At 43.7% G+C, this 25,261-nt stretch overlaps 2 protein-coding genes across 5 annotated transcripts; both read left to right on the top strand.

Annotated features, from left to right (window-relative positions):
• The first annotated feature begins 657 nt into the window (after positions 1-657).
• Positions 658-10,367, top strand: LOC125751341 (mixed lineage kinase domain-like protein). Of its 3 annotated transcripts, none has more exons than XM_049030028.1 (11): positions 658-896; positions 3,681-4,132; positions 4,427-4,531; positions 4,810-4,981; positions 7,669-7,769; positions 8,276-8,411; positions 8,502-8,586; positions 8,932-9,071; positions 9,212-9,261; positions 9,562-9,702; positions 9,841-10,367. In XM_049030028.1, exons 2-11 carry the CDS (start codon positions 3,685-3,687, stop codon positions 9,885-9,887), a joined length of 1,425 nt encoding a protein of 474 aa, XP_048885985.1. In that variant the 5' UTR covers positions 658-896; positions 3,681-3,684; the 3' UTR covers positions 9,888-10,367. The 3 variants fall into 3 exon arrangements, with proteins under 3 accessions (XP_048885985.1, XP_048885983.1, XP_048885984.1); XM_049030026.1 differs by having other exon boundaries at positions 659-877; XM_049030027.1 differs by lacking the exon at positions 658-896 and adding an exon at positions 1,646-2,483.
• Positions 10,368-11,100: 733 nt separating this feature from the next.
• Positions 11,101-24,760, top strand: rfwd3 (ring finger and WD repeat domain 3). Of its 2 annotated transcripts, none has more exons than XM_049030019.1 (13): positions 11,101-11,290; positions 11,872-12,117; positions 14,223-14,467; positions 19,027-19,085; positions 19,536-19,730; positions 20,291-20,382; positions 20,522-20,636; positions 20,814-21,051; positions 21,266-21,416; positions 22,193-22,369; positions 22,633-22,847; positions 23,527-23,744; positions 24,026-24,760. In XM_049030019.1, exons 2-13 carry the CDS (start codon positions 11,879-11,881, stop codon positions 24,167-24,169), a joined length of 2,088 nt encoding a protein of 695 aa, XP_048885976.1. In that variant the 5' UTR covers positions 11,101-11,290; positions 11,872-11,878; the 3' UTR covers positions 24,170-24,760. The 2 variants fall into 2 exon arrangements, with proteins under 2 accessions (XP_048885976.1, XP_048885975.1); XM_049030018.1 differs by having other exon boundaries at positions 19,021-19,085.
• The last annotated feature ends 501 nt before the right edge of the window (positions 24,761-25,261 follow it).

Below are 25,261 nucleotides of genomic sequence, written 5' to 3'. Positions count from 1 at the left end.
ATCCAGAATGCCTCAGATTTTAAAAGTGATCGGTAAATATCTAGGCAGGACTTTGACAAGTAAATGTAGATAACAGTTGATGACAATGAAAATGCTATTTGCTCTTTTGTTGTGTGAATTTTTACACATGAACAGTAATAGTTTAAACAGTAAAATTAAAAAGAAAATAGATTGTGCATAAATATTTGCGCAAGACATTTTTTTTCCAAACATGTTACATAGTTTCTTCTACGTTTAGAAGTTCTCTACGTTTTCTAGTTCTCTACATATGCATCAACCCAACCAGAAGATGTCTATTAGTGGCAGGCCTGAGAGTGGTGCTGAAGGTCTGCAGCTGTATATTATTGTCGTATATTATTGTATCCTCGCCAAACAAATCGTACAGTAGTGATGATCCACAATATCAGGCAGGACATGAAAGTACTGAAGAGCCAGTATAAGGGGGCAGAACAGGAGGAGTGCATTGGCTTGGCCCAGCTGATGCACATCTTCCACAAGAAGATCAGGTGAAGGGCCCAGAAATGAATAGCCTTTATTGCCATCCCATTCAAGTTCACAAAGGAGTTGCTAGGGAAAAAAATTCAGCAGGAATCCGGTTTGCTTGCACGAAGAAATTAACCAACATCTGAGGCAAACATACAGCCATGCAGACAAAGAGCAAGAGTTGGGAAACGGCAATATCTTGAAAGACCATCCCTGAACCAAAATTCCAGTTTGACCTGCACGCAACATGACTTCAAAACAGCCCCGGGAAAACTCTACCTTATAATCTTAACACCGCCGCAAGGGGACGTGAAGGTGGAAGCGTCTTTGAAATAGGCTAGGATAACACGGAAGCAGACATTTTCAGAAAAGGACCATCGGAGTGTCACAAAAGGTAACGAACGCTATGCTCGGTCCGTTTTAATAAGTTACCTGTACGCATCATACGGAAATTGTTTGACTTTGTTTTCTGTTGTGTTGTCTGACAGTATTCCGCAACTATTAACATTTAGAAAAACTGTGCAAAATCTTATAGACACTGTAATAAAGTTATACTCGCCGTGTTATTACTAGGCTACATACCGAGTTTTGAAATTATCATTTAAGTAGTTCATGAAGTGTCAATAATGTGGAAATGGAAGGCATTTTGCTTCTTGAATATGAATAGCATTCAGGCTTGTAACTGCTTGTTTAATGCGTGCAGGGGAGAAGGGAGAGAAGCAGGAACGCGTATGTTTTGGGTTTTTTCTCTCTCGACTTGAGAATAATGGCTTTAATTTGATTAAATAAGTTTTTATGTGCCATGTGACGAAGCCGGGTAGCTTATTATTATTATTTAAGGTACACCAGTTTAAATGGATTTTATCTTTGTTCGCTCGCGTTTGGCCCAGACTACCTTAAATACGGCAAGTTACCCGATAAGCCAGTAAGCCCGCTTCGTAGGACAGGGGTAGTGATCCTTTATCCTGGACTTTAACAAAGTTATGCTGTTAAAAGATGAAGTGATGTATTTGTCAAACATTGCTGGGTTTTGTATAAGAATATATTATAAGCTGAGTGAGGAATCTCTCTGGAGTGTGGTTTCATCTGGTGGTGGTCTGTCTGGAAGATTTCCAGTTTGAATCTCGTAGATAGTCGAGTAATCATGACTATTTGGTAGGAATGTTCCGATTCACTTTATCAGTAGCACGATACTTTCCGTCCTACATTTATATCTGCCATTTTTGATCTAATCTGTTCAACTATACACATACTATATTTGGCAGTATTATTCCTTCCTTCCGATGTTTCCGCATGAGCCTAATTAAACTGGTTGCACTGAACAACGCTCTGTTGCTACCTCCTCTCAAAGGGATGGTATTGCAAACTTTGCAGGTAGAAGAATGTCATTGTGGATATCTGAAATACTTTTTCTGACTAGGAAGAATTGTATTAGATATGTCTGCAATACATATCCAGTCAAGCGATTAAATATTAAAGTAACTTGCCATACTCGGGGAGAGATAATCGAAGGCAAGATAATCCTGCGTCAGCGGGTTAAAAGGAGCGCTCTGGCTTCCTCTTTCTGAGACGTTTCCCGTAGGACTTGCGTTAAAATGAGTGCGGTCAGTATCAACAAGCCATTCTGCCCCTGTCTTCAGTGACCAGTGTTTGAATATAAAGACCAAATCATTATGTGCGTTTTGTATGAGTAGTAAAGGAAGTGAGTGGGATAAGTAGGGAGATGCGTGCAGTCAGCATTCGATATCCATTCATTGGTATGATTTACTTGTTTATATCGAATATGTGTATGTGTAGACGATGTATTGATCCATATAGCTTTGTGTATGATTTGTCTTTGGTTTGGATGGTGAGGAGTATCTGGTGACTTGGGAAAGGGGGCTGCAACAGGGATTTCATTTACAGGATTAATGAAACCATCGTTTGGTTGCTTCTAGGGACAGCATCAAGGTCTAGATCGGGGGTCACCAACATTTTTGAAACTGAAAGCTACTTCACGGGTATTGAACCATACGAAGGGCTACCAGCTTGATATACTCTTCTTAAATAACAAATTTGCTCAGTTTTCTTTTAGATATATATGCTTTTTTAGATATTGTCATCCATCCATCCATTTTCCAAACCGCTTATCCTATTGGGTCGCGGGGGGTCCGGAGCCTATCCCGGAAGCAATGGGCACGAGGCAGGGAACAACCCAGGATGGGGGGCCAGCCCATCGCAGGGCACACTCACACACCAGTCACTCACACATGCACACCTATGGGCAATTTAGCGACTCCAATTAGCCTCAGCATGTTTTTGGACTGTGGGGGGAAACCGGAGTACCCGGAGGAAACCCCACAACGACATGGGGAGAACATGCAAACTCCACACACATGTGACCCAGGCAGAGACTCGAACCCGGGTCCCAGAGGTGTGAGGCAACAGTGCTAACCACTGCACCACCATGCCGCCCCCAGATATTGTCATTTTATCCCTAAATATTAATCACCCTTTAAATAAGGGCAGACAGCATTTTAGGTGTTGTTTGGCATTTCATGATTTTCTGACTTCTGATGTATATTATACTGTATATATAATTACACACACATACAATGTTCAGTTGAATTGACTGACTCTTCACCTGACCTCACTGAGTGTTTAGATGTCCTTCCATTGGCCCATCTTGCAGTGTTTAGCAAAATGTCGGGGCCGCTTCTCCGAGACGCGAGTCTCTGCAGGCCGGAGTAGTGGGCCTATCGAAAGGTCGGCATATGGAAAAGTAATTTCTGTTGGCCGAAAATGCCGTCGGTAAACGTTATTGCAGAAAGAGACCAGACATTCACCGGAAACTCAGGATGGCAACAACTATGATTGACACATATCTAATATGTTCATACAGGCACATGCCCACAAACCTTTCAATATGGGCACAACTCAAGCCTGCACTCCTACTTGCCCAGATATTTCTATTAAGTCTCCCTCAAGCTGCCTGTTCCCTGGGCAAAGCTGAGAGGGCAAGGATGCAGGAGATATGGGGGCATATGATACCTATTAAATACTGATGATACTAATGTCAATAAAAAGCTATTCCACTTGTCTTTGGTGGTGTAGTCATGTCTCGATTATGATTTGCATCATAATCATTCATTCATTGTTATGATAAAGTGCCCTGTTTGTTTTGCGCTTATGATCTTCCTTTTTTTGTTGTTGAGCAGAGCCATGGATTTTATAGATCCCATTGTCACCATAGCGGAGAAGCTGCACGCACTGTGCACAGAGGTGAAAGCCAACAAGGAACGCTGCACAAGGTTGGATCAGCGTGTGGCGGCTTTGGTGAAGGTGGTGGAGGTGGTGAAGGTTAGTGGCCTTGGGCCCCATCCTGAATTGGTGAAGAAGGGCCTTCGCGAGCTCAAAGGCACACTGATGTCCGCCCAGAAAGTGGTGGCGAATTTCATCTCCACCGGCTGTCTGAAGCGCATCAGGAAGGCCTTCAAGCTGGGTGAGCAGTTCGAAAGCCTGAACGAGCGACTCAACGACGCTGCGCAGCTACTCTCGCTGGCCCTGCAGGCTGACCAGCGGCAGCAGCTGGAGAATGTGTTCCAGGAGGTCAAGCGCATGAGAGAAGATGCTGCGGACAGAGAGGTCGATCACCGGGATCTGGAAAAGAGTGAGATGACGCCCGGTCCTGTTAGGTCACGCTGTAGCCCTGGGTGATTATAGAAATGCACTCAAATCGGCCTTGAATATTTATCATTTTCATGTAATCTGAAGTGGCTTAAATGTCATGAGGAGCTGCTTTGACAACTGAAATAAAGCTAAAATTTTTCAGTGAAATTAATCTCAAGTTATAATTATTAATTATGAGATATTGACTTTGGTAACCACTATGAAAAGCATAACAGGAGTTAGATAAAGCTTGCCATGATCATGCAGTTTTAAAGTGTTTTTTTTTTCCTTACAGTCTTACAATCCTTGGAAGACATTAAGGAGAGTGTTGATTCTGTGCATGACGTTGTGGAATCCACCAGCGAAAATGTGAAAGATATCAAAGCCTTACTGGAATCTTGTGAGTTTTCATTCGTATTTCAGTGGTCGTAGCATTTTTTTTTTCTTTGATGCGTTACTGTTTGCCGTTTTTGTTTTTGAGCTATTTTGAGTGGCCTTTGCATACATTGAAAGTCGCGTGTAGTTGGCAGTGGTGTTGCGTCTATTGGATTGTGTGTGATTGACTACTAGCTGTACTTCATAGTTTTGTTAGTGACTCGATTATTTGGTCATTTTCAATAATGTGCTCAGTCGCTCTGCTGTATCAGACCACTGCGTGCGTGTTTTCTTACGGGGCAGTAAAGAAGCCCAGCATCCAGCTGATGGACATCCAGGAGATCGAAGCAGATAAGCTCACCTACAGCTTTCCAAAGGTTCCTATCGTGAAGAGCGCAACCTCTGAGCTGTTCAAAGGAGAATATAAGAAGTTCACTGTGGCCATCAAGAGGTTCACCTGCCACAGCACCCCAGAGTACGAGTTCCTTGTGTTTTGTCTAGTGGCTTGAAGCTTTCATAATTTACTTCGTCTTAAATCACAAGTCTGTTAGTGTGAGGAATGACATTGTAGTTCCACCACAAATAATAATATATTGTAATATGATGTTCTTGAGGTATTTTTAATACAGTAACACTTTACTTGAAGGACCACAAATGGTTATTAATACATTACTTAATGTATTAATAACCACAAACTATATGTGTTCATGATTGGTACTTGAGTAGTAACCGAGTCACTACTGAGTTAAGAGGCTGTATTATAAAGTGTCACCTAGCCGCTGTTTCACTCAAGAGAAACTGTCTGACGAAGTTCAGCATCTGACACTCAAATACCCCTGGGACACCCAACACTGCATGCCAGGGACAACAGTGACAGCTGGTGCCAGGCACTGTAAATGTAACCCAGGTTAGGAATATGAGTAAGAGCAAACATTTAAATTAATTTTCATTTAATTCGCTTCGATAATACTTTATATTTTAGTTGAATATTAAATGAAACAAATAAATGAGGGTTACAGAGCAAAGACGTAACCTGTCGCCTCAAAATGAGTCTCAAGTCGCACTGGTAGAACTTCACCCATAAGACTCATTTCGTGGCGATGGATCACATATAAACTACGATTGGAGTAATTCAGCTAATTGGAGCAATACGCGGTTAGTCTGTGTGGTGTGCGCGTGGCTTCTCTTTTTCTGCCCTGAGCAGAGAGCAGTGTGGTTGATTGAGTCGGGTTTTTTTTTTGTGCAACCCGGGCGTCAGAATTCGAACTCGGATACATTGACGGCGAGCCGAAGCCGAAGGAACCGAACCTCGATAACTGCATGCAGAGAACCCTAAAACTGGAACATCACCTGGGTTTCATCATATACACACCCCATCCCATTTTACAGTGCGGTAGGAACGTCCTTATCAAAGGTGGTGAGCACATTAAGTTATCTATTAGTACGACAGGAGACTTGAGTGGACTTTTTGAAAAGTTGCAAAGGATCTGATGATTTATATATATATATATATATATATATATATATATATATATATATACTGAACAAAAATATAAACGCAACACTCTTGTTTCTGCTCCCATTTTTCATGAGATGGACTTAAAGACCTACAATTCATTCCAGATACACAATATTACCATTTCTCTCAAACATTTCTCACAAATCAGTCTAAATGTGTGATAGTGAGCACTTCTGCTTTGCTGAGATAATCCATCCCACCTCACAGGTGTGCCACATCAAGATGCTGATCTGACATCATGGGTAGTGCACAGGTGTACCTTATACTGCCCACAATAAAAGGCCACCCTGGAATGTGCAGTTTTTTGCTTTATTGGGGGTCTGGGGACTCAGAACCGGTCAGTATCTGGTGTGACCACCATTTGCCTCATGCAATGCAACACATCTTCTTCGCATAGAGTTTATCAGATTGTCAATTGTGGCCTGTGGAATGTTGGTCCACTCCTCTTCAATGGCTGTGCGAAGTTGTTGGATATTAGTGGGAACTGGTACACGCTGTCGTATACGCCGGTCAAGCACATCCCAAACATGCTCAACGGGTGACATGTCCGGTGAGTATGCTGGCCATGCAAGAACTGGGACATTTTCAGCTTCCAAGAACTGTGTACAGATCCTTGCAACATGGGGCCGTGCATTATCTGTCTGAGTGGCTGGTCTCAGACGATCTTGGAGGTGAACCTGCTGGATGTGGAGGTCCTGGGCTGGTGTGGTTACACGTGGTCTGCGGTTGTGAGGCCGGTTGGATGTACTGCCATATTCTCTGAAACGCCTTTGGAGACGGCTTATGGTTGAGAAATGAACATTCAATGCACGAGCAACAGATCTGGTTGACATTCCTGCTGTCAGCATGCCAATTGCACGCTCCCTCAATGCTTGTGGCATCTGTGGCATTTTGCTGTGAGACAAAACTGCACATTCCAGGGTGGCCTTTTATTGTGGGCAGTATAAGGTACACCTGTGCACTACCCATGATGTCAGATCAGCATCTTGATGTGGCACACCTGTGAGGTGGGATGGATTATCTCAGCAAAGCAGAAGTGCTCACTATCACACATTTAGACTGATTTGTGAGAAATGTTTGAGAGAAATGGTAATATTGTGTATCTGGAATGAATTGTAGATCTTTAAGTCCATCTCATGAAAAATGGGAGCAAAAACAAAAGTGTTGCGTTTATATTTTTGTTCAGTGTATATATATATATATATATTTTTTTTTTTTTTTTGCTACCCGAGTAGCCAGTTTGTAATTACTTTTGTGTCATATTCATTGCAGTAAATTAGTTGTTTTACCTGATTGCTATTTTAAGTGTGGTGTGTTATTCCTGTGCGTTTGGCCTCTCTGGCTCTATAGTCGAATCTTAAATCTGATTGGCCGAATACGACATGATTATTATTTTATATTAACCCAAAGCAAGCAAGGGTTACATAACACTTTGCAATATGGTTCCTTAGTAACACGGTAGTAACTCGGCTACTGCTCAAGTACAAATCATGAATATAGTTTGTGATTGATTAGTAGGTAAGAGTTGGTTCATGATTACTTGTGTCCCCTCTAGTAAAGTGTTACCTTTTTAAATATTGCTTTATTTTCTGGTGTCTGAGAAGCAGCAGAAGGTTGTTAACATGCCTGTGTTACTCTGACAGTGAAATAAGGAAGATCTTCAATAAGGAGGTGGAAACCATGCGGCGATTTGAATCACCAAACATCCTGCGCATGTTTGGTATCTGTATCAAGGATGCGGACGGTGAGCTGGAAGCTGACAGCCTGGAGGGGGTTAGGAACAGACCATTAGACGCTGTGTTCTTTGAAAGCAACACAAGGGTTGTGCTGTTATCCGGCTCTATTTTACTATATTTATAAATTAAATAGTTTGTTATAAATGTGTATTATGAAAAAACTGTAGAATGAAATATTACCCAAAGCTTTTTACACAGTTATCTTTTCACATGGGGTGTACACATTCCTACAGCCTTGGTTCAGGGCACTGAACAGCAGAGCCCTGTTGGGGCTTGAGGATGAAGATTTATTTCCCGAGCCTCTCTAATCACTGTGCTGCCAGCTGCCCCTTTGATAGATTTGTTAGTACTGTGTTTGCCAGGTGCCTGCGAGGTTTTCGTCTTTCATCGTGTTTAATTGGTGCATCATGCCACCACTTGGCACCAAGAAAAAAAATTGTTTGTACTTTTGTTATTGATGCTTGACAAATAAAGATTTCGATTCTGATCTTGTCCCCATCTTGCTTGGCGGCAGGACCTTGCCCGGACTACCTCATCGTAATGGAATTCTGCGAGAAGGGCAGCCTGAGGGAGGTGCTGGACGGACCAAGCAGGCTGTCCTGGGAGAGGCGTGCTTGCATGAGCCTAGACGCAGCCCAGGCCATCTACAGGTGAGGCTGGGCTTCATGGCAGCGTCTTGGCCCCCTATGAAGCTCCATCAGGACTGTTTTACCCATTGGATTATCTCATTTCCACTGCAGGCTGCACCAGTCGGAGACGAAGTTTAAAGTGCATGGGTCTATCTGCAGCTCCAAGTTCCTGGTGGATGCTGGGTACACAGTGAAGGTGGGCCTTTGAAATCACATGTGTATGTGTGTGCTGTGGTTTTCTGCCTTAGATCTTGAACAAAAGGCTAGGGGTCCCAGGGACCCCAGAAAGCTACACAAGGGTAAGAAGCAAACTATAATTATGCCTCAAGAAATTATTGGATATAAAATATGTGTCAGGGTTCTGCGTTGCAGTGTCATTAGTGTTGTTGTGATTTAATTTCTGTACTGACATGATGAATGGTGATGCCTTGTATTAAGGGTGACGCCCTGTATTAAGGGTGACGTTGGAGGATTGGTGTGTGCGTTGGTGAATTGTGTCAGTGTGAGGTGTGTCAGCGGGCTGTACCATTGTCTTCTGTAGCTGGGAGGCTTTGAACTCGCGAAGACCGAGACCTCCCTGAAGAACAACAAAAAGAAGGAGGGCAGTTCCATAAATTACTGCTCCCCTCAGCAAATTGAGGATGTTAACTACCTTTATGACAGGGACTGTGAAATATACAGGTCAGTGCCAACCCCTGACGCATAAATACGAAACCCACTCCCAAATCTGGATATTTCTGCTTTTAAACAATGGAATGATCCTTCCACAGAAAGCATTCAGAAACTCAGTTGAAAGCTTAAACTTTTTCTCTGTTTTCTAGCTTCGGGATTGTCTTGTGGGAAATCGCTACTCGTCAGATTCCATTCAAAGGTCCTGGTCAGAGACTAATGAATTTAAGTTCCTATGTTCTTAGAAATGTTTTGTATAAATCTATGTACATCTTTGAGATCTGCCTCCTCTGTTATTCTCTGTCGGATTGATTGCATTAACTTGGATGACATTCAGCTTTCTATAAAACAGCCTGAAGCAAAAGCGCTAACGTACATTTAGCAGTTGGAGAGTCATTAGAAATATTAATTAAGATGCCCCTGGATTCTTGCCGTTTACATGTTTTGATGACAATACAGGACCTTCTGTGCCTGCTGTCCCCTGTCTTTGTTATGCCGTCAGGCTGCAAGTCAACGGAGATCTACCAGAAAGTCTGTAAGGAGAAGAGCATGGAGCCCCTCCCAGCAGACTGCCCCAAAAACCTGGTGGATATAATCAATGCCTGCCGTGCCTATGAGCCCTTCTACAGGCCACCAGCCAGAGGTATAGGACTACCATCCTACTGTACAGGAAGCTGGGAGACTAATTTATAGTCCTTGAGCCCTTAGCTACAAAGCCATCTACTGGGCAAGTTTTATCATTGACCACCTGCAGATAACCTTGTTTTCTACTCTGCTGCAGTGCTGGTCGACAAATTGCGTGACGTGGTTCAGGAGTTGGATGACTGAGTGCATCTGGGCATCACTGAGATGATATGGGTGAACAAGGTTCCAGTGCAAGACCCTGCTTGTTCCTCAGAGCAAGGAGACACTATATCACTATTAGCCTTAAGTCACCTGTTGTATTTTTACAGCTGTTCACTGTCTTTATTTTTCAGTATTATCATTTAAAAAGATTTTTTTTTTATTGCACGTTTTTCTGTTTTAAAAACATCTTGAAAAATCTTTATTTCAGAAGCCTGCAGCCAATACCTCAGTTCAGAGTAAGCACTGCCATTAAACTCAGTTTAATATTAAGTGAAAGAAATGTTTTCTATAAAGTCTGTAGAACTTGTTTTTGTTACTGTGTGGTTTATTGTAATCATTCGAATTGATATAAAAATGTTAAGCAGAAAACGTATTTTCTACTATTTGTGTTGCCTACTCACAGAAACGGCGCTACATTATTTTTAAGGAGACACAATTCTCAAATAAAGCTACATCACCGCCCCCTAGTGTCACTGCATTTTATTACATGACCCCAATACATTAACTGAAGATACTACACACAGCAACTAAGATAAAACCCGGGATTAATCCTGAAAAGCATTTATTTGAAATATCCAATATACACCGATGAGCCAAGAAACAGTGCATGTCAAAGGCTGGGATGTATTAGACAGCATTCAGATAGCATTCGGACCTCATAGTCGATATGGTGAATGCATGGTTCCCAATTTCGGTCAGCAGGTTGGAGTGAGATATTCAATTGGAGTCAAGTCTGCACACACATGCACATGCATGTAACAGTTTTATTATCTTGTAAATAGTTTGTAGGGTTTGTAAACTACCCCAACACTTTTTATGTACCTAATTTAGGTTTATATTGGAATAATTGTGTGTGGAGTTTGTCCAAAGACATGCTGACACTAATTGGAGTTGCTAAATTGCCCGTAGGAGTGCATGTGTGAGTGGATGGTATTTGAGTGTGCCCTGCGATGGGCTGGCCCCCCATCCTGGGTTGTTTCCTGCCTTGTGCCCGGATAGGATAAGTGATTATCAAATTAGGATAAGTGGTTTGGAAAATGGATGGAATAATATAGATTTGCTGTAAGATTTCATGCGTGAGTGTGAGAGTCAAATAGGGTAAATGTCACAAAACAGTGGGGGTAGAGAGATACCGGATGTACATTGTTTCTGTATCTATGATGATTGGCGTTTCATATTGTCCAATAAAAGTCCGGTCCCTGGAGTGGGCGGGACATCGGGGGCTGGCGGGGAGATTCGAGTGCGGCGATGTAGAGCCCAGTTCGGCTGTAAAGCGCGAATTAATCCTCTGCTGATGATATGGGTCCATAAAACCAGCCATCGCTGATCTGAAACGTATTAGCCGAAAGACGTGGCGTCTTTAAGGCCGCATTTCAAGACTTAAAGTAAAGTTTTGCATGCCTAAAATCGGGGTCGTTTGCTATCGGGGAGGTTAATACGGCAACCCGCGTTAGCCTGGTAGCTAACTGACGGTGTTGAACCGACCGATCTGACGGCCACCTAAACTGTAGAAGCGCCGTAACCTATCTGGTCCAGTGGCTTATTATGGCCCTAACACGGCTTCGCTCAGGGCGACCTCGGCGTTGGTTACTGGCAGCGTCCCGAAGGGAGAGGCCTATGCCCGGTTGTAGTCCCATTAGCATTAGCCCGTTAGCAGGCTGGCTGTGATGGCTGACATGATGTTAGGTTCAGATCAACAGTCTCTCCTGTTAGTTATTTCATCGCTTTAATTGATCACTGTCTGCTAATTTTTGGTTTATATGTCTTATATGTATTAATCATAGCGGAGTGCCTCGTTAAAATGAACTCATCCAAACCGACTTACTTTTTAAATGTCTCGCTTTTGAAATAGTTACCTGTTGGAAAGTGCATAAGTATTATAATAAATCTCTCATTCATTGTCGTACTGTTGGTTGTCAGGTGATTAAATCATCCTCCATGTTTTTTTTTAATTGTTTGTTTTTAGCGCAATAATGGAGGAGATGGAGGTGGACTTTGATCCCGGACGCACTGCTGCGTCTGGGCGGGATGAATCTGAACCAGTTGTCATCCCGGACTCTGGAAGCAGCACAGAGGTGGAGGAGGACGAGGATGAGGAGCCCGAGTCCCATGATCCGCATCTCCTGATGAATTCCTGGGCATTCAGTCAGAGGATTGCAGGTCAATTGGGGGCCGTGAGAGGGACCCTGACCATCAGGAGACGGCCTGCCAGGTACCATGTGGGCAGGAAGGAGCGATGTCTGGTGATGTCTGATGTACCCAATGCACAACTACAGATCTCTCTCCATGTGAATTTTTAATCTTTCGGGTATTCTTTATCAGTTCCATTAAGTCATTCTTCTGTGTAATGAATTTGAAGTTTTAGCATGATTTTGGATGGAAGTGTTGGTAATTACAACATGGTATTGAGCAGGGTGACCTGCAGGAGTACGCCTGTGCTATGGTCAGTCAGTAGTAGGGGTGTAACGGCACACACAATTCATGGTCTTCAGGTTTGGGTTACGGTTCGGTGCTTCGATATAGCAGGGAAAACAGTTTGTTTTGAAATTATTTATTATAAAAACTGCAAGCAGAAATAGGAACAGTTGTAAACCAAAGTCAGTTTGCCTGCCGACGTGACTAACTAACAAAACCTAAAAGACACTTATTCGCACATTATAAAAATGCATTAAAAATATCATAGCAGTCACAATTAGCTAAATCTCGTGTTCTACTGACTATGGTCACACATCTGTAGCAATATCCACTGCTATGGCTGTAGTTACATACAGATTCTCAGCCCAATCTGAATTTCCTGGCAAAAGTCCCTTAAATGCAGGGAGACTAACAAGGCTGTTACACTCTTGCTGCAGTAGTAGACACACTCAGGTGATGTCGACTCAAATGAGCGAGCATGGTAGATGCATTTCCAGAAATGTGTCCGAGTTTGGCACAATAGAGGTGACAGCCAGTCACCTCTAAGGGATGTCAAACTGCAGTCCTGGGGGGCCAGAGCCCTGTGTATCTTAGTTCCTTCCTTGTTCCACCACAAATGATTCAGCTCAAGTGCTATGTGATAATTTGTACAAGGAGTTGAATCTGGAGTGTTAAATGAGGGGAAACCCCAAAATGGGCAGGGCTCCAGCCCTGGACTGGAGTCTGACACCCCTAGGTTACTCTGCCTCCAGTGCTGGTGTAATTTATTGTAAAAACGAAACGTTTCCAGACCACTGATTATGATTGACTGTAACCCGCTTTAACCACAACCAATCAGAGCCTCAACTGGCATAATGTTTTCCGAGCTGAACATCTTGTCAATATAGGATCCTCTTATGTCAGTAATTTTTATTTATTTATTCGTTTTATTGTACGTACCAAACGGAAAATAATATACCAAAAGAGTACATTACGAGTACTTTTTACAGTTACAGCCCTTGTAAGTAGGACTAGAAATTCACACTTATTATTTTATATTTGTATTATATATATCACAGTAAGACACGGCGACCTCCAGCTGCAACTGTGTCTGACAGTTTCCAAAAGCACCACATCTGCTCATAACAGCTATTATGTCATAGGTCAAATTAAGCTATAATTGAAAGGAAATGAATGCATTTTAGTCATATGTGCTTTACCAGAGAAGACTGGCAAATTAGCTTCACTTAAGTCTTTCTGTTAAACTGAGAATGTTTGTGTTGAATCGTCACTAGGGAGATCGCAATCCACATTTTTTGGTACCCCGATTCATTCGATTCTACATTTATATCTACCATTTCTGATCCGACCTGTTAACTATTTTATACAGATACGGTATTTGGCAGTATTATTCCTTACGATGTTTGTGCATGAGCCTGATTAGACTGGTTGCATTAAACGCCGCTCTGTTGCCATCTCCTCTCAGAAGGAAGGCATTGCAGACATTGCAGATAGCTGTTGGGCTACTTTGAGTTTCCAATTGAAAGAATTTCCGTACAGCTGAAATCTCAATAGTTCGTAGTTTCAAGCCTCGTGCCTCAGGCCTTCTGCGGCATGTGACAGAGCCTTATGATCTGCGTAAATGACGCAAGTTGAACAGACGTGGGAAATAAAATAGATCAGGCTTTGGATCGGGCTGTTATACCCAATACCGATCAACTAAAAATGCCTGGCTCGACCCCAGTTCTGATCTTCGATATTGGCTTGGGACTTCACTGCTCATCAGCTGTGCCCTGCTACAGTTTCTGTGACATTTTGAACAGCTGTTTGTCGGACTCTGGCTTTCTGTGACAGATTATGGATTATATATGTCAGACCTATTAGCAGATGAGCAGTTGAGGTTTAACGTCGTCTATGCTGCAGGTTGGACGGGCGTCACCAGACCTCCCTCTCTCAACCTCCACACTTCATGCTTCGTATGCCATTGGTACCCCAGTCTGGTGTGAGTGACACTGTGGAGGTGGGAGGTGCCAGGGATGAGGAGGTACAATGGGAGGAGGAGCAGGACGTTACTGCAGACCCGGGCAGTCCTGCTGCTGCCCCACCTCGCTTCTTGGAGGGTGTTGACACTCCTTTGGTCCAGACTTCGCAAAATCCTGCTGTATCAGGTAAGACCTAAAACTCGTGTGATTTAGTAATGAAGTTACTATCCAGTATTATCCTCAAACAGCCCAAATCTAGTTAAGATCATCAGTAAGTTTAACAAAAAATATTTTCTTTGTGATAGGAAACAAAGCTCAGCTTTTTCGCCGCTACTTTTGTATGTGGTGTCTGAGCCAGTCATAATCCTTGCTGTTGACCTCCCTTGCTGACAGTGTGCTGCGTTTTATGAGAAATGTAACAAAAATGAGCATGGCATAGAAAAGCAAAGAAGAACTGGTCACAAAGACATTCGTCTTCCACTGCCTGGAAATATTTTGGATTCCCTAGAGACGATATTGAGTAAAACCAAGTGACTTGTTGGTACTGCTTTGTGTCGGGCATGACTTACAGCAACACCACCAACTTATTTCTTGATTCTGTTAGTAGATAGTTTTGGCTATTAGGTTGTTTTTGGGTGAATTTTCAACTTTGTATTTATAAAGCAAAAAAAAAAAATCACAAAAAATTTAAATCGCAATATTTGAAATTTGCCCAATATCATGCTGGCCAATTAGAATAACTGCCTATTTCCTAAGGGAACACTAAAATTTAAGATGGGAGAATTGTTGAAACATTCCAACCTTAGAAATGGGTATTTACATCAACAAGCAGAGTATGAAAGGACGTTTGTTTTTCAACTGTAGTCCCTTTTGCGTCAGTGAACATTTGTCTCCAGGTCCAATTTTGATGAAATTCTTTAAAAAGAAATAAAAGACCTTTTCCAAAGATTGGGCAAACCACCTAAGTGCCAGCTGACTCGTTTAATAACAAGTTCACCCTATTCATTACCATACCTTAAATATTTTTCTGGTCAATTACTGCATTATTGATGGAATTGGCCAATAGACAAATGCATTCAACATATTTTACTTCCTTTGCTAAATCAATTTTTATTTTTTCAGCAAAACCATTTATTTCTTGGCCAATATTTGGTCCCTAAATAATGCCCATTTTCCCTCTACGCAGAAAACATCATATAGTCAGCAAGAGTTTTAGCTCTCTTTGCAACTGCATAAGCTGTGTTGAAAAGGGACCTCATTTTCAAAAGCTGATTATCTGACTTTGCAAGTATACCTCTGTCTGTCGGTCGGTCGGTCGGTATGATTTGTCATTGTAGTTTTTTCCATGGGCTTTGCACTCTGTGTCATTTGCAGTCACAGTGTTTTGCATTTACTGTTTTGAAGTTTTACTTGCACAGAAATGTTCTGCCCTCAGAACAAAAAATGATTGCTTCAGAGAGAACCAAGGCAGGACCAAGACATCTGATTGGTTGGTCCTGCCTTTAGTTGCTTAAAGGTCTTCCGGGACCTCCACCTCTGCTGTCCTAATAGATGCTTGATATCTGTGGTGATCTGTAAATGTGTGCGTTATTTGGAAGCCATATGAAACTCTCTGATAAGGCCACGGTCTACAGAACCCAGGACCCAGAATTGGAAGCAGGTCATTTCTGATATGTGCAATGATCTTAATCTGCCAAAACCTATTTTAACAGATGTACTGCAAGGAACGAATTAAACCTAACAGAACATTCATGTTCCCTACAAAAATTTTTGCCTAAAAAAGTTTTCTGTTCCTTTTAGTTGTTTTAAGAGGCCACTGGTGGGTAAGTGTGGAGGAGTCAGAAATTGCACACTTGACATTTGTCAAGCATCACTTAACAAGGTTTCAGACGGCAACCCTTTTTGGAGACAATGCAACTAAATTTCATAACTTGGCACACCAGTACCACTTGCAAATATGTCCCCCATGTTTATTTTATTTTTCTTGCGTGTGTGAGAGATGAGTGATTAGAGTAGAGAGGTCATGGAGGTTGTCGTCTTCATAACGTGGGTTGGGGACAGTTCTGCGCGGGATGTCATTATGGAAAACCTTCCTTTAACCATGTCAATACGGTACAATTGTGTGTGATTCAGAGCAGAGGGTTCAGTATGTAATGCATTATATTGGTTGCTGTATTGTGTGTCCTGTGTTATTACCATGTGATGACATTTCAGCTTCATAAACACTGAAACTCAATCTGTTAAAATTTCAAGGAAGGGGTTCATTGTCTGATATGGTGAACTATATGTCTGACTTAGAACGAGTGAAGTAAAAGGAGCGAAGTAACCAGGGTACTGAGGACAAAATTTTCTGACAGAGTTCAAGCCCCCGGACAGCCCAAGAAATCAGACATTTACATGTATAATAATGTGTGTATATGTAATAATCTATAATAAACCTATATCATTAAAGCATTTTGTAATGAAGCATTATCAAAGTGCACATAAGATATATCTGTGCAAATTCCAAAACATATTTAATTAATTTACTTCTCACACAACGTTTTCCTGAGTTCCTTGTGGAACCTTAATGATGCACACTTTGACGACATTTCCATTAGAATATCGTAAAAAAAAGTCTAAGCTTGAGCCAACCTCTCAGCGGTTCTAACACTAATGAGAGAATATCAGGGACCTGCATCACGAAGCTACAGTCCTGAAATGGATGTATGTCTTTTGTGCACAACACAATTCTTTGGTCCATTGGCTGAAGTCCTTGAAGATGTGGCAACATAAGCAAAAATGCCAACTAAATGAGGGTATTTTTGCCCCCTCTGTAGTGGAAAAAAAGTTAATGTCTAGATATATTTAGTCTCACATTTTCTGCCCCAGTATCTTTCCATATGTCATCTACTAGTGTCTGGTCCATATTTCTGCTTGCTGTTGCTTGGCCCTTTGTTTTATCGTCACCAAATTATCAATTCATTTTTCAAAAGAAAAGGGGGGGGGCATAGGCTGTAGGAGGGTGCTTCTTGTTTACTTTTTGTACTTGCGGTTGTTGTGCTGTAGTGACAGCAATGTACTGACCACATACCTTGTGCTAACCTTTGTAAATACAATTTTTTGGTGTTTGTTTAAAAAAAAGCACCATTTCTTATGGGGTTTTGTGTTATCCTGTCGCATTGATACTCAAATCTTCAAATTTCCCTTGTCACTGTCACCTCTGGCTCACTGGGGGCTTTGGGCAGGATGATGTAAAGTGCTTCGAGACAATGTAATGTTGTGAAAATACGCCATACAAATATTTTTTTTTTCCCTCTTAAAGCACCACTTCATTTTAAAATACAATTTACAGAAATATTTCATTACCAAAACATTTAACAGTAATACAGTTTAGATTAAAAATATGAATGTGTTGCGTTGTGTTAATTTTAAGTGGCGACGCCTAAATGTTGTGCTGATGCTTCTCAAATTTTAAGGAGCATGAGCCATGAATGGAAATAATTAGTCTGGTGCCGCATTTAATCCCAGTGAAGTTGGTTTGACCCGGAACATTGAACTCTCAAAATCTGAGCTATGTAGTTTATTCAGCTGGGCTGTTTAAAACAATAATGTTTTATTCTTCTCCGAATGCTATAGGGTCTCCTCAGCAAATAAGACGTATTCACTTAAGTCATTTGTCATTATGAACTGCTGATGTCATATACTACAGTTTTAGTTTCAGTTCATTTAAAACTTTAGTTGCATGTTTTGACAAATTAAGTTTTTTATACTTATTTGGTAGAAGTGATCAACTTTGAAACAGCCATATATGAATGTTGAATTTGTTATGCTTTTGGAAATAAAGCCTAAAGTCCGGCTTATTGTGTGAGGACCATGAAGTATGTATTGAATGTTTACCACACTCTCCCAAAAAAGGATAAAAATTGGTTCTTTTTCTTGTTACTGGGGCTGTACCTCAAGGGTCTGCCATTTGTACCCAAATTGTAGGTGTGGACTCTGAGGAACATTTCTGTACCCTTGATGGTACATTAATGCTGTTTGTACCTTTGGGATGTTCCTCAGAGTCCATTTCTGTACCTTAAAAGGTACAAATACAAGGGTACAGCATCAGTGACAAGCAAAGGTACAAAGTTTTATTTCTGGGAGTGCAGGAGTCTGTTAATATGGAGAACAAAGATGGAAACATTTAAACTATCCTATGCAAGCACTGCAAAACATGGGGGCGTTTCCCATTGACATACATATGTGGTACTCAACAAAGGGGATTTGTTGGCTGAGGAGGCCCAGAGAACTGAAATCTGATCTAATGGGTAGATCTGCTGTTGACCGGCTGCCTTTAGGACTGTGAGTAGAATACTCCATCCTGCGCTTCTCTGATTGTGCTGCAACAAACAGCTTGCAGAAGCCTTTATAGAATGTTAAAAGGCACAGATGTTAGTCTGTGTGTTCGGCTGTTTCAACTGACACCTGGGACAATTGGGGTAATTAGCAATTCCAGATTTTTTTTGTTGGAATTATAAATAGTATGTTCTAAATAATAACCAAGACAGCTGTTTCACATTTCTCCAGTTAAATAAACTGCGTATTACGCTTAACTAAGCTTTCGTGAGCCTTAAGTGCATCTTAAATGCGTAACCCATCTTTCAGAAACACGAGTCTAATGGTATTTGACTTGCACAGAATATTCTGTATTTCTTTTGAATTTAGGCATTTAATGCACAGTCTGCATGAACTGTGGTAAGTGGGCTGTCTGTCAGTTGCAGGTGGTGCAGTCGCCACGGGAACCGAGGAGGCACGACCTGCAGCTGGAGAGGAGCCTAAGGTGAGGCAAGGCTGCTCTAATTCACTGCGCTTCCAGTTTAATGGCTATTTAACTGTATATCCATGCCAAATGCTATTTGAGGCAGACCTTGTTAGCTCTCTAAAGTTGCCTGTTTTGATGTAGTTACAGAATGCATTATGATGACTCTGGCAGTGGTTGTTCAGTAACTGTTCAGGTGATCAGTGGTAGCAAGTTAATGTGTCAGCTGTCATTGACCTTAACAAAGCCCTACCTTGGAAATAGTAATGATTAACTTTACTAGGAAATGTGTAAATCTATGCTCAGTCTTGCGTTACATGTAGAATTTAGATTTTTAAATATTTTTGATGTAGTCCTTAAATAGTTAGAAGGACCTGTAAAGATACTACTGAATGTTTGTCGGTTTCCCAAGCAGTTGAGTTTCTCAGGAACGTCCTTGATTTGTCTTTGCTTGTGGCTTGTCTGTCTTAGCCGGCTGAAGCAGCTCTGCCTGCTAGCGGCAAGGAGGAAGATGGAGGGGACACAGAGGGGGAGATCTGCTCGATCTGCTTCGAACCCTGGACCACAGCCGGGGACCACCGGCTTGCCACGCTGCGTTGCGGCCACCTCTTTGGCTTGTCTTGCATCAAACGCTGGCTGAAGGGCCAAGGAGCCAAGTGTCCCCAGGTTGGCATCCCGCCCCATGTGACCCACCTCTGGAGATGGAGTGAACCCTCAGCTTTATCGTTATAGGGGTGGCCGGGTTCAATGATGTATAAGCAGTTATTTATGGTACTTGGCTTAGGTACTTTTAAGTCATCCTGAGCCCTCAGTGTTCAGCCTTTTAGCTATAGCCCTTTTTTCGTAATATGGGGAGAGTCCAAAGGAACTTTAGCGTGATGATAATGGTGAGCTCTGAAGTGGAGGCTCTGTCTGAGGTTACTTGCAGGTCTCGGCTCCAGCTGGGTGTCGAAGCTCTTCGTTAGCATAATTGCGTCAGTTTGTTTTGCCGTCGTGGTGCGCTGGGATGGTTAGTGGTGTAATGACAGCTGGAGAAGCCTTTGCTGTTTGTGGTCGTACGGGGCTGGTTCTGCACACCAGATGTGCAGATGAACCCTTTTAAGTCCTTGGAGTGTAAAAATGAAATCCGGCTTCCACAGCTTGCTGTATAGTCGACTGGATCCTCCTGGCCTACAGTGGCCACCCTGTTTTCTGAACGCACCCCTACCCCGCCTCTGTCTCCGCAGTGTAACAAGAAGGCTAAGCGCTCGGATATTGTTATGCTGTATGCTCACAAGCTAAGGGTGCTGGACAACAGTGAGCAAGAAAGCATGAAGAGGTAAGCAGCCCACTACCCTCACCCTACCTTCTGTGAATCACTGGGCATGCTCAGTAATGGTGCGTGTGAGGTCGGGGCTGTTAGCCAGAGGTGGTGGTGTTGCAAATATTACAGCATCCGGGGGTTTCTGCACAATCAGGTCCCTGGAGCAGGAGCAGTCTCTGCGCAGGAAGGCCGAGCTGGAGTCTGCGCAGTGCCGGCTGCAGCTGCAGGTGCTGACGGACGAGTGTGGGAAACTGCGCAAACAGCTGCAGGTAGTTCCGTGGACCCAAGGTGTCGGTCTCTGTGGTTCAGTTCCCGCGCATTAGCTGCTCGGAAAGATGGATGGATGGATGAATGAATATCCCTGGCCCAGCTTGGTCTCAATGAATGGAGAGCGATGGTTATACCATCAGTGATGGCAAAAGTAAACCGATATTTTCCTTCCGCAGGAGCTGAAGTGCCTGATGGCTCAGACGGGTTGCAGTTCCTCGCAGGGTCCTGGACCCTCCCAGGTGGGCCCCTCCCATCACCAAGACCCTGCAGGCTCCACGACGACCGGTGGTCACTATGTCTTCACCAAGGCCGTGCTGCTATCCCAGACGGGCGGGTGCCGGGTGCTGTCCTACTGTGAGCCCCTCAGCTGCCTGCTGGCTTCCCAGCCTTCACCACAAGCCACCCTGGTGCCTGGTGAGTGCCCCCCCCCCTTTTGGCAATCCTTTTCCATGGTATGCTTTAAACTTTCATTCTACTGTAGCTTCTCTGAATTGAACAGGCCATTTTTATCTGTAGGTGCTCATAGACCTGGGCCTTGTTCCCTATTAATAAATAGTCCCTTCATTTTTAATGAGTTTCCATATTAAACGGGCTGATTTTGGATGTTGCTGTTTGTTCCTTGTGCCAGGATGTGGAGTAAAGAAGGTCAGCGTGGTAAATCTGAAGGCCTGCCAGTATGTGCCAATCCACACCAAGCAGATCAGAGGCCTGGCCTTCAACCGGCAGGCAGACAGCCTGCTGCTCTCCGCAGCCCTGGACAACACGGTCAAACTCACCAGGTACTGGGGCTGCTGCACCTGTTATGCGTTCAGGCTCTTCTCCAAATGCAGCTGGATGTGTCATTAGGATATAGAACCATAGTGAGATTATGGTGATATTTTTTTCTTCATTAATCAAATTGTCAAGCAGTCATGTCACAGTCTGTGCAGCCAAGCATCTAAGTGCAGTGTTTCCCAATCCAGTCCTCGGGGACCCGCAGACAGTCCACGTTTTTCCTTCCGGGAGTTAGCAGGGAGCAAAAATGTGGATTGCTTCCTGGGAGCAAAAACATGGAGTGGCTGCGGGACCCCTAGGACCAGATTGGGAAACACTGATCTAGTGTTTGATGAGCTTTTACCCAAAATGGCTGCTCCTACTCTTCTGGGTAGGTGCTCCAGATGTGACCGAGATCATAGCTCACCACATGGAATGATGAAGGACCAGTTGCAATGGTGTATTATCCAACGGAAAGATCAGCGAAACACTACCATTGTTCCTGAAGTCTTGCCTTTCTAGTACTATTGGCTTAATTCTGCCTGGCGCAAATGGACTCCTCGTACAAATTTCGTCTTTTGTTCATCCATCCATCCATCCATTTTCCAAACCGCTTATCCTATTGGGTCGCGGGGGGTCCGGAGCCTATCCCGGAAGCAATGGGCACGAGGCAGGGAACAACCCAGGATGGGGGGCCAGCCCATCGCAGGTCTTTTGTTCAACTGGCGTGAAATAAATCGGAATTTGCATTTGCTTGGTTTGACAGCCAGTCTTATGGATTTTGTTTTTCTACATCTATTAGCCTGCTGACCAACACGGTGGTGCAGACGTACAACACAGGCCGGCCAGTGTGGAGCTGCTGCTGGTGCCTGGATAACAGCAACTATGTGTACGCTGGTTTGAGCAATGGCTCTGTTCTGGTGTACGACACGCGGGACACCAGTACGCATGTCCAGGAGCTGGTACCCCTGGGCTCCAGGTGAGGCTCAGTGAGAAAAGAAGTCGTACAGCTTGGGGAGGAGAATATGATTTTCTTTGTAAAATTAATAATTTGGTTGCTCTTTTACTGCTTAGCCAAGGATGTAAGCTAGTCTAGTCTCTCAGTTTTCAACTCCCCAAAGAACAGCAACATCGTCTCCTGTTTTGGGCCAGTCCTGAATTAGTCCGAAAATGTTGGCGTGTTTGAACGGGTCTTGCGTTCCAGCGGAGTGATGTCACCTTTTGACTTCTGATCCTTTCCAGGTGTCCGGTGGCCTCTCTGTCCTACGTGCCCCGCGCCGCCTCCAGCTCCTTCCCTTGCGGGGGCCTCGTTGCTGGCTCCCTGGAGGGGGGTTGCTTCTGGGAGCAGGTGAATAGCAGCACATACAGGCCCCATGTGCTTCCGCTGGAGTCGGGGGGCTGCACAGATGTCCAGGTGGAGCCTGAAACCAGACACTGCCTGGTCACCTACCGGCCGGGTGAGAATCGTTCACTCGGCTGACCAGTCGCTCGGGTAGACTGGTTCAGCTGGCTGACCGCTCAGTCATTGGCAGAATAGAATACCTTTATTTTTAGGTCCACTGAATGAATCAGAATTGAGGACTAGGCAATACAGGCAGGCAACAAGCTGCCTAGTATTTCTGTTAATCTGTAGTGCTGCCGCCTTCTGCTCCTGCAAGTCTGTGTGTGTGTGTCTGCTCCCTTTGGTCCCTTTCCGAAAAGATCATACATTTCTGCTGGTTCATATGGTTATAAAAGTGCTTTTGCCTTCTCAATGTTGATTAAAGTGTTTTTTTAAACCCTAGCTCTTCTCACATCAGTGATGTTGGATTAAAATGTAATAGTTTCCTTCCCTCATTCATTGGTCTACACAGGATGCTGGTTTGACAGCAGGGGTGTCTCTTATCTGGGCTTTGGCGTTCGGACACGTTGAACTTCACGTGCTTCTGCAGCAGTACATTACTACTGTGTGTTGCATGCCTGGGGAGATTGTCGTGTGTAAGGGGACGTCCTTCTTGGCTTCCTATAGGCACCTGTGGTGCTGGTTTGGGTTTTTGTGGGCGGCAGGTCTGCTTGGTAAATGAGATGAAGAAAGGAAGTCTGCTGTCTTTAGCAACTTCTCCGCAACTTCTCCGTTTTGGTCCCTTTTTGGTCTAGGGCGCTCCAACCCAACCCTTCGCTGTGTTCTGATGGAGCTTAGCAGGACACCTCAACAGGATGACACCCAAGACCCCTCTTGCTTCTGCTGCCCGGTCCAGACCTTCACCGCCGGCTCATCCTGCAAGCTGCTAACCAAGAACGCAGTGTTCCGCAGCCCGTCACGCGAGGGCTCCATGCTGGTGTGCGCTGGGGACGAGGCCTCTAGCTCCACCATGGTGAGAGCCCTGAAACGACAAGCGCATGAACCATCCTGCTCAACTGTATAAGGTTGAGAGCGACTCTGAGCTTTGAATCCAGATGGCAGAAATCTGAATTGGTGGTTACTGTGCAGGTTACCATGCAGTGTAAAATCTGGTTTCTCAACCAGATGTATGAGCTTGAATATTAGTAATATAACAAGCCTGTAGCCTTCTAATTTAATTTACAGCCCCTATTCCTCTAGCATTTAGCCCCCCCATTACAAAAGTACCCTCAACTTTTCACTTTTCTTCCTCAGGTCTGGGATGCAAGTAGCGGGGCCCTAATCCAGAAGCTTCCGGCTGATCTGCCAGTCCTGGATATCTGTCCTTTTGATGTGAACCAGGATAGCTTCCTGGCCTCCCTGACTGAAAAGATGTTGAAAATCTATAAGTGGGAGTAATCTCTTGGACCGTGGTTGAGAGTTCAGATGGCTGAGGGCACTAGCCTTTGCGTTTGTTTCAAACATGTACTAAGATCCCAGTTTTTGGAACAGGTGTGGACAGTGGGACGTGTTTTGATCTGGAGTGGAGGACCGCAGTGCAATGGTAGCAGTCTGTACTAGACTACCGTTTCGCTCAGTTGTGATGTGGACATGTTTGCATCAGCCTTCTATCATGCTGCCAGGAAGAGGAGTTTTCTTGAGGTAGACTTGTAAATAGAATCTCTAAGACACCACAGTGGTCCTGCTGTCAAGAGGATCCCAAATGAAAGTCGCCTGCTGCGAATTTCGTGCAAGTATCCGTGCCGCTATGGAGGCGCTGGCCTGGGGTGAGATCTCTATTCTTGGTGCTCTCCTGCCTCTTGCCAGCAAGCAGCCCCTGTATCCTGACACCTAATCATTTTTGTTTCAGAAAGTCAATTATGGGAACACCTGCTTAGGCAGTCATTCTGCATATTTCTTTATCTGGTATGTATTTTCGCTGTATCACAGCTTTTTCTTTTTAAACACTTAAACGCCTTATAATAAAGCATGTTTTGGAGTTGAAAGCCATTGATGGTCCTACTGCTGGCCCAAATGTTTATGTGCAACATGGCGCTGGGGTTTTTAATGTTGAACTGAGCCCTTATTCCATTCCTCAAAGAAGTAGTAGGTTTTGTGTCAGGATTTTCAGGACTGTAGTGCAATGTTCCCCAATCCAGTACTTGGGTTGATCCATGCTTTTGCTCCCTCTAAGCTCCTTACCAGAAATTCCACATTTTTGCTCCCTGCTGGGAGGAAGCAAAAAGTGGACCAACTGTGGGTGTTCGAGGACTGGATTGGGAAACACTGCTGCAGTGCAAATGGCCTTTAAAGAAGCCTGGAGACACTGTAGCCTGAAGGAGGAAACTGTTCTTCGTTAATGATCCACGGCTGAAGTAGAGGTGTCCAACTCGCATCTTGCGGCAAAATATTTTCAGCCACCTCGGAGAATCAAAATTGTTCCAGCAAGGACATGTGGTAGTACTCAGTCCCCATGCCCCAATATGACATCACTCTCCTTGGGTAGAGGAA

The sequence above is a fragment of the Brienomyrus brachyistius genome, chromosome 11, assembly GCF_023856365.1.
Source record: "Brienomyrus brachyistius isolate T26 chromosome 11, BBRACH_0.4, whole genome shotgun sequence".
In the NCBI taxonomy this organism is placed as follows: Eukaryota; Metazoa; Chordata; class Actinopteri; order Osteoglossiformes; family Mormyridae; genus Brienomyrus; species Brienomyrus brachyistius.
The sequence above is the reverse complement of the archived record's forward strand: the minus strand, read 5'-3'. Positions and strand labels throughout refer to the sequence as shown.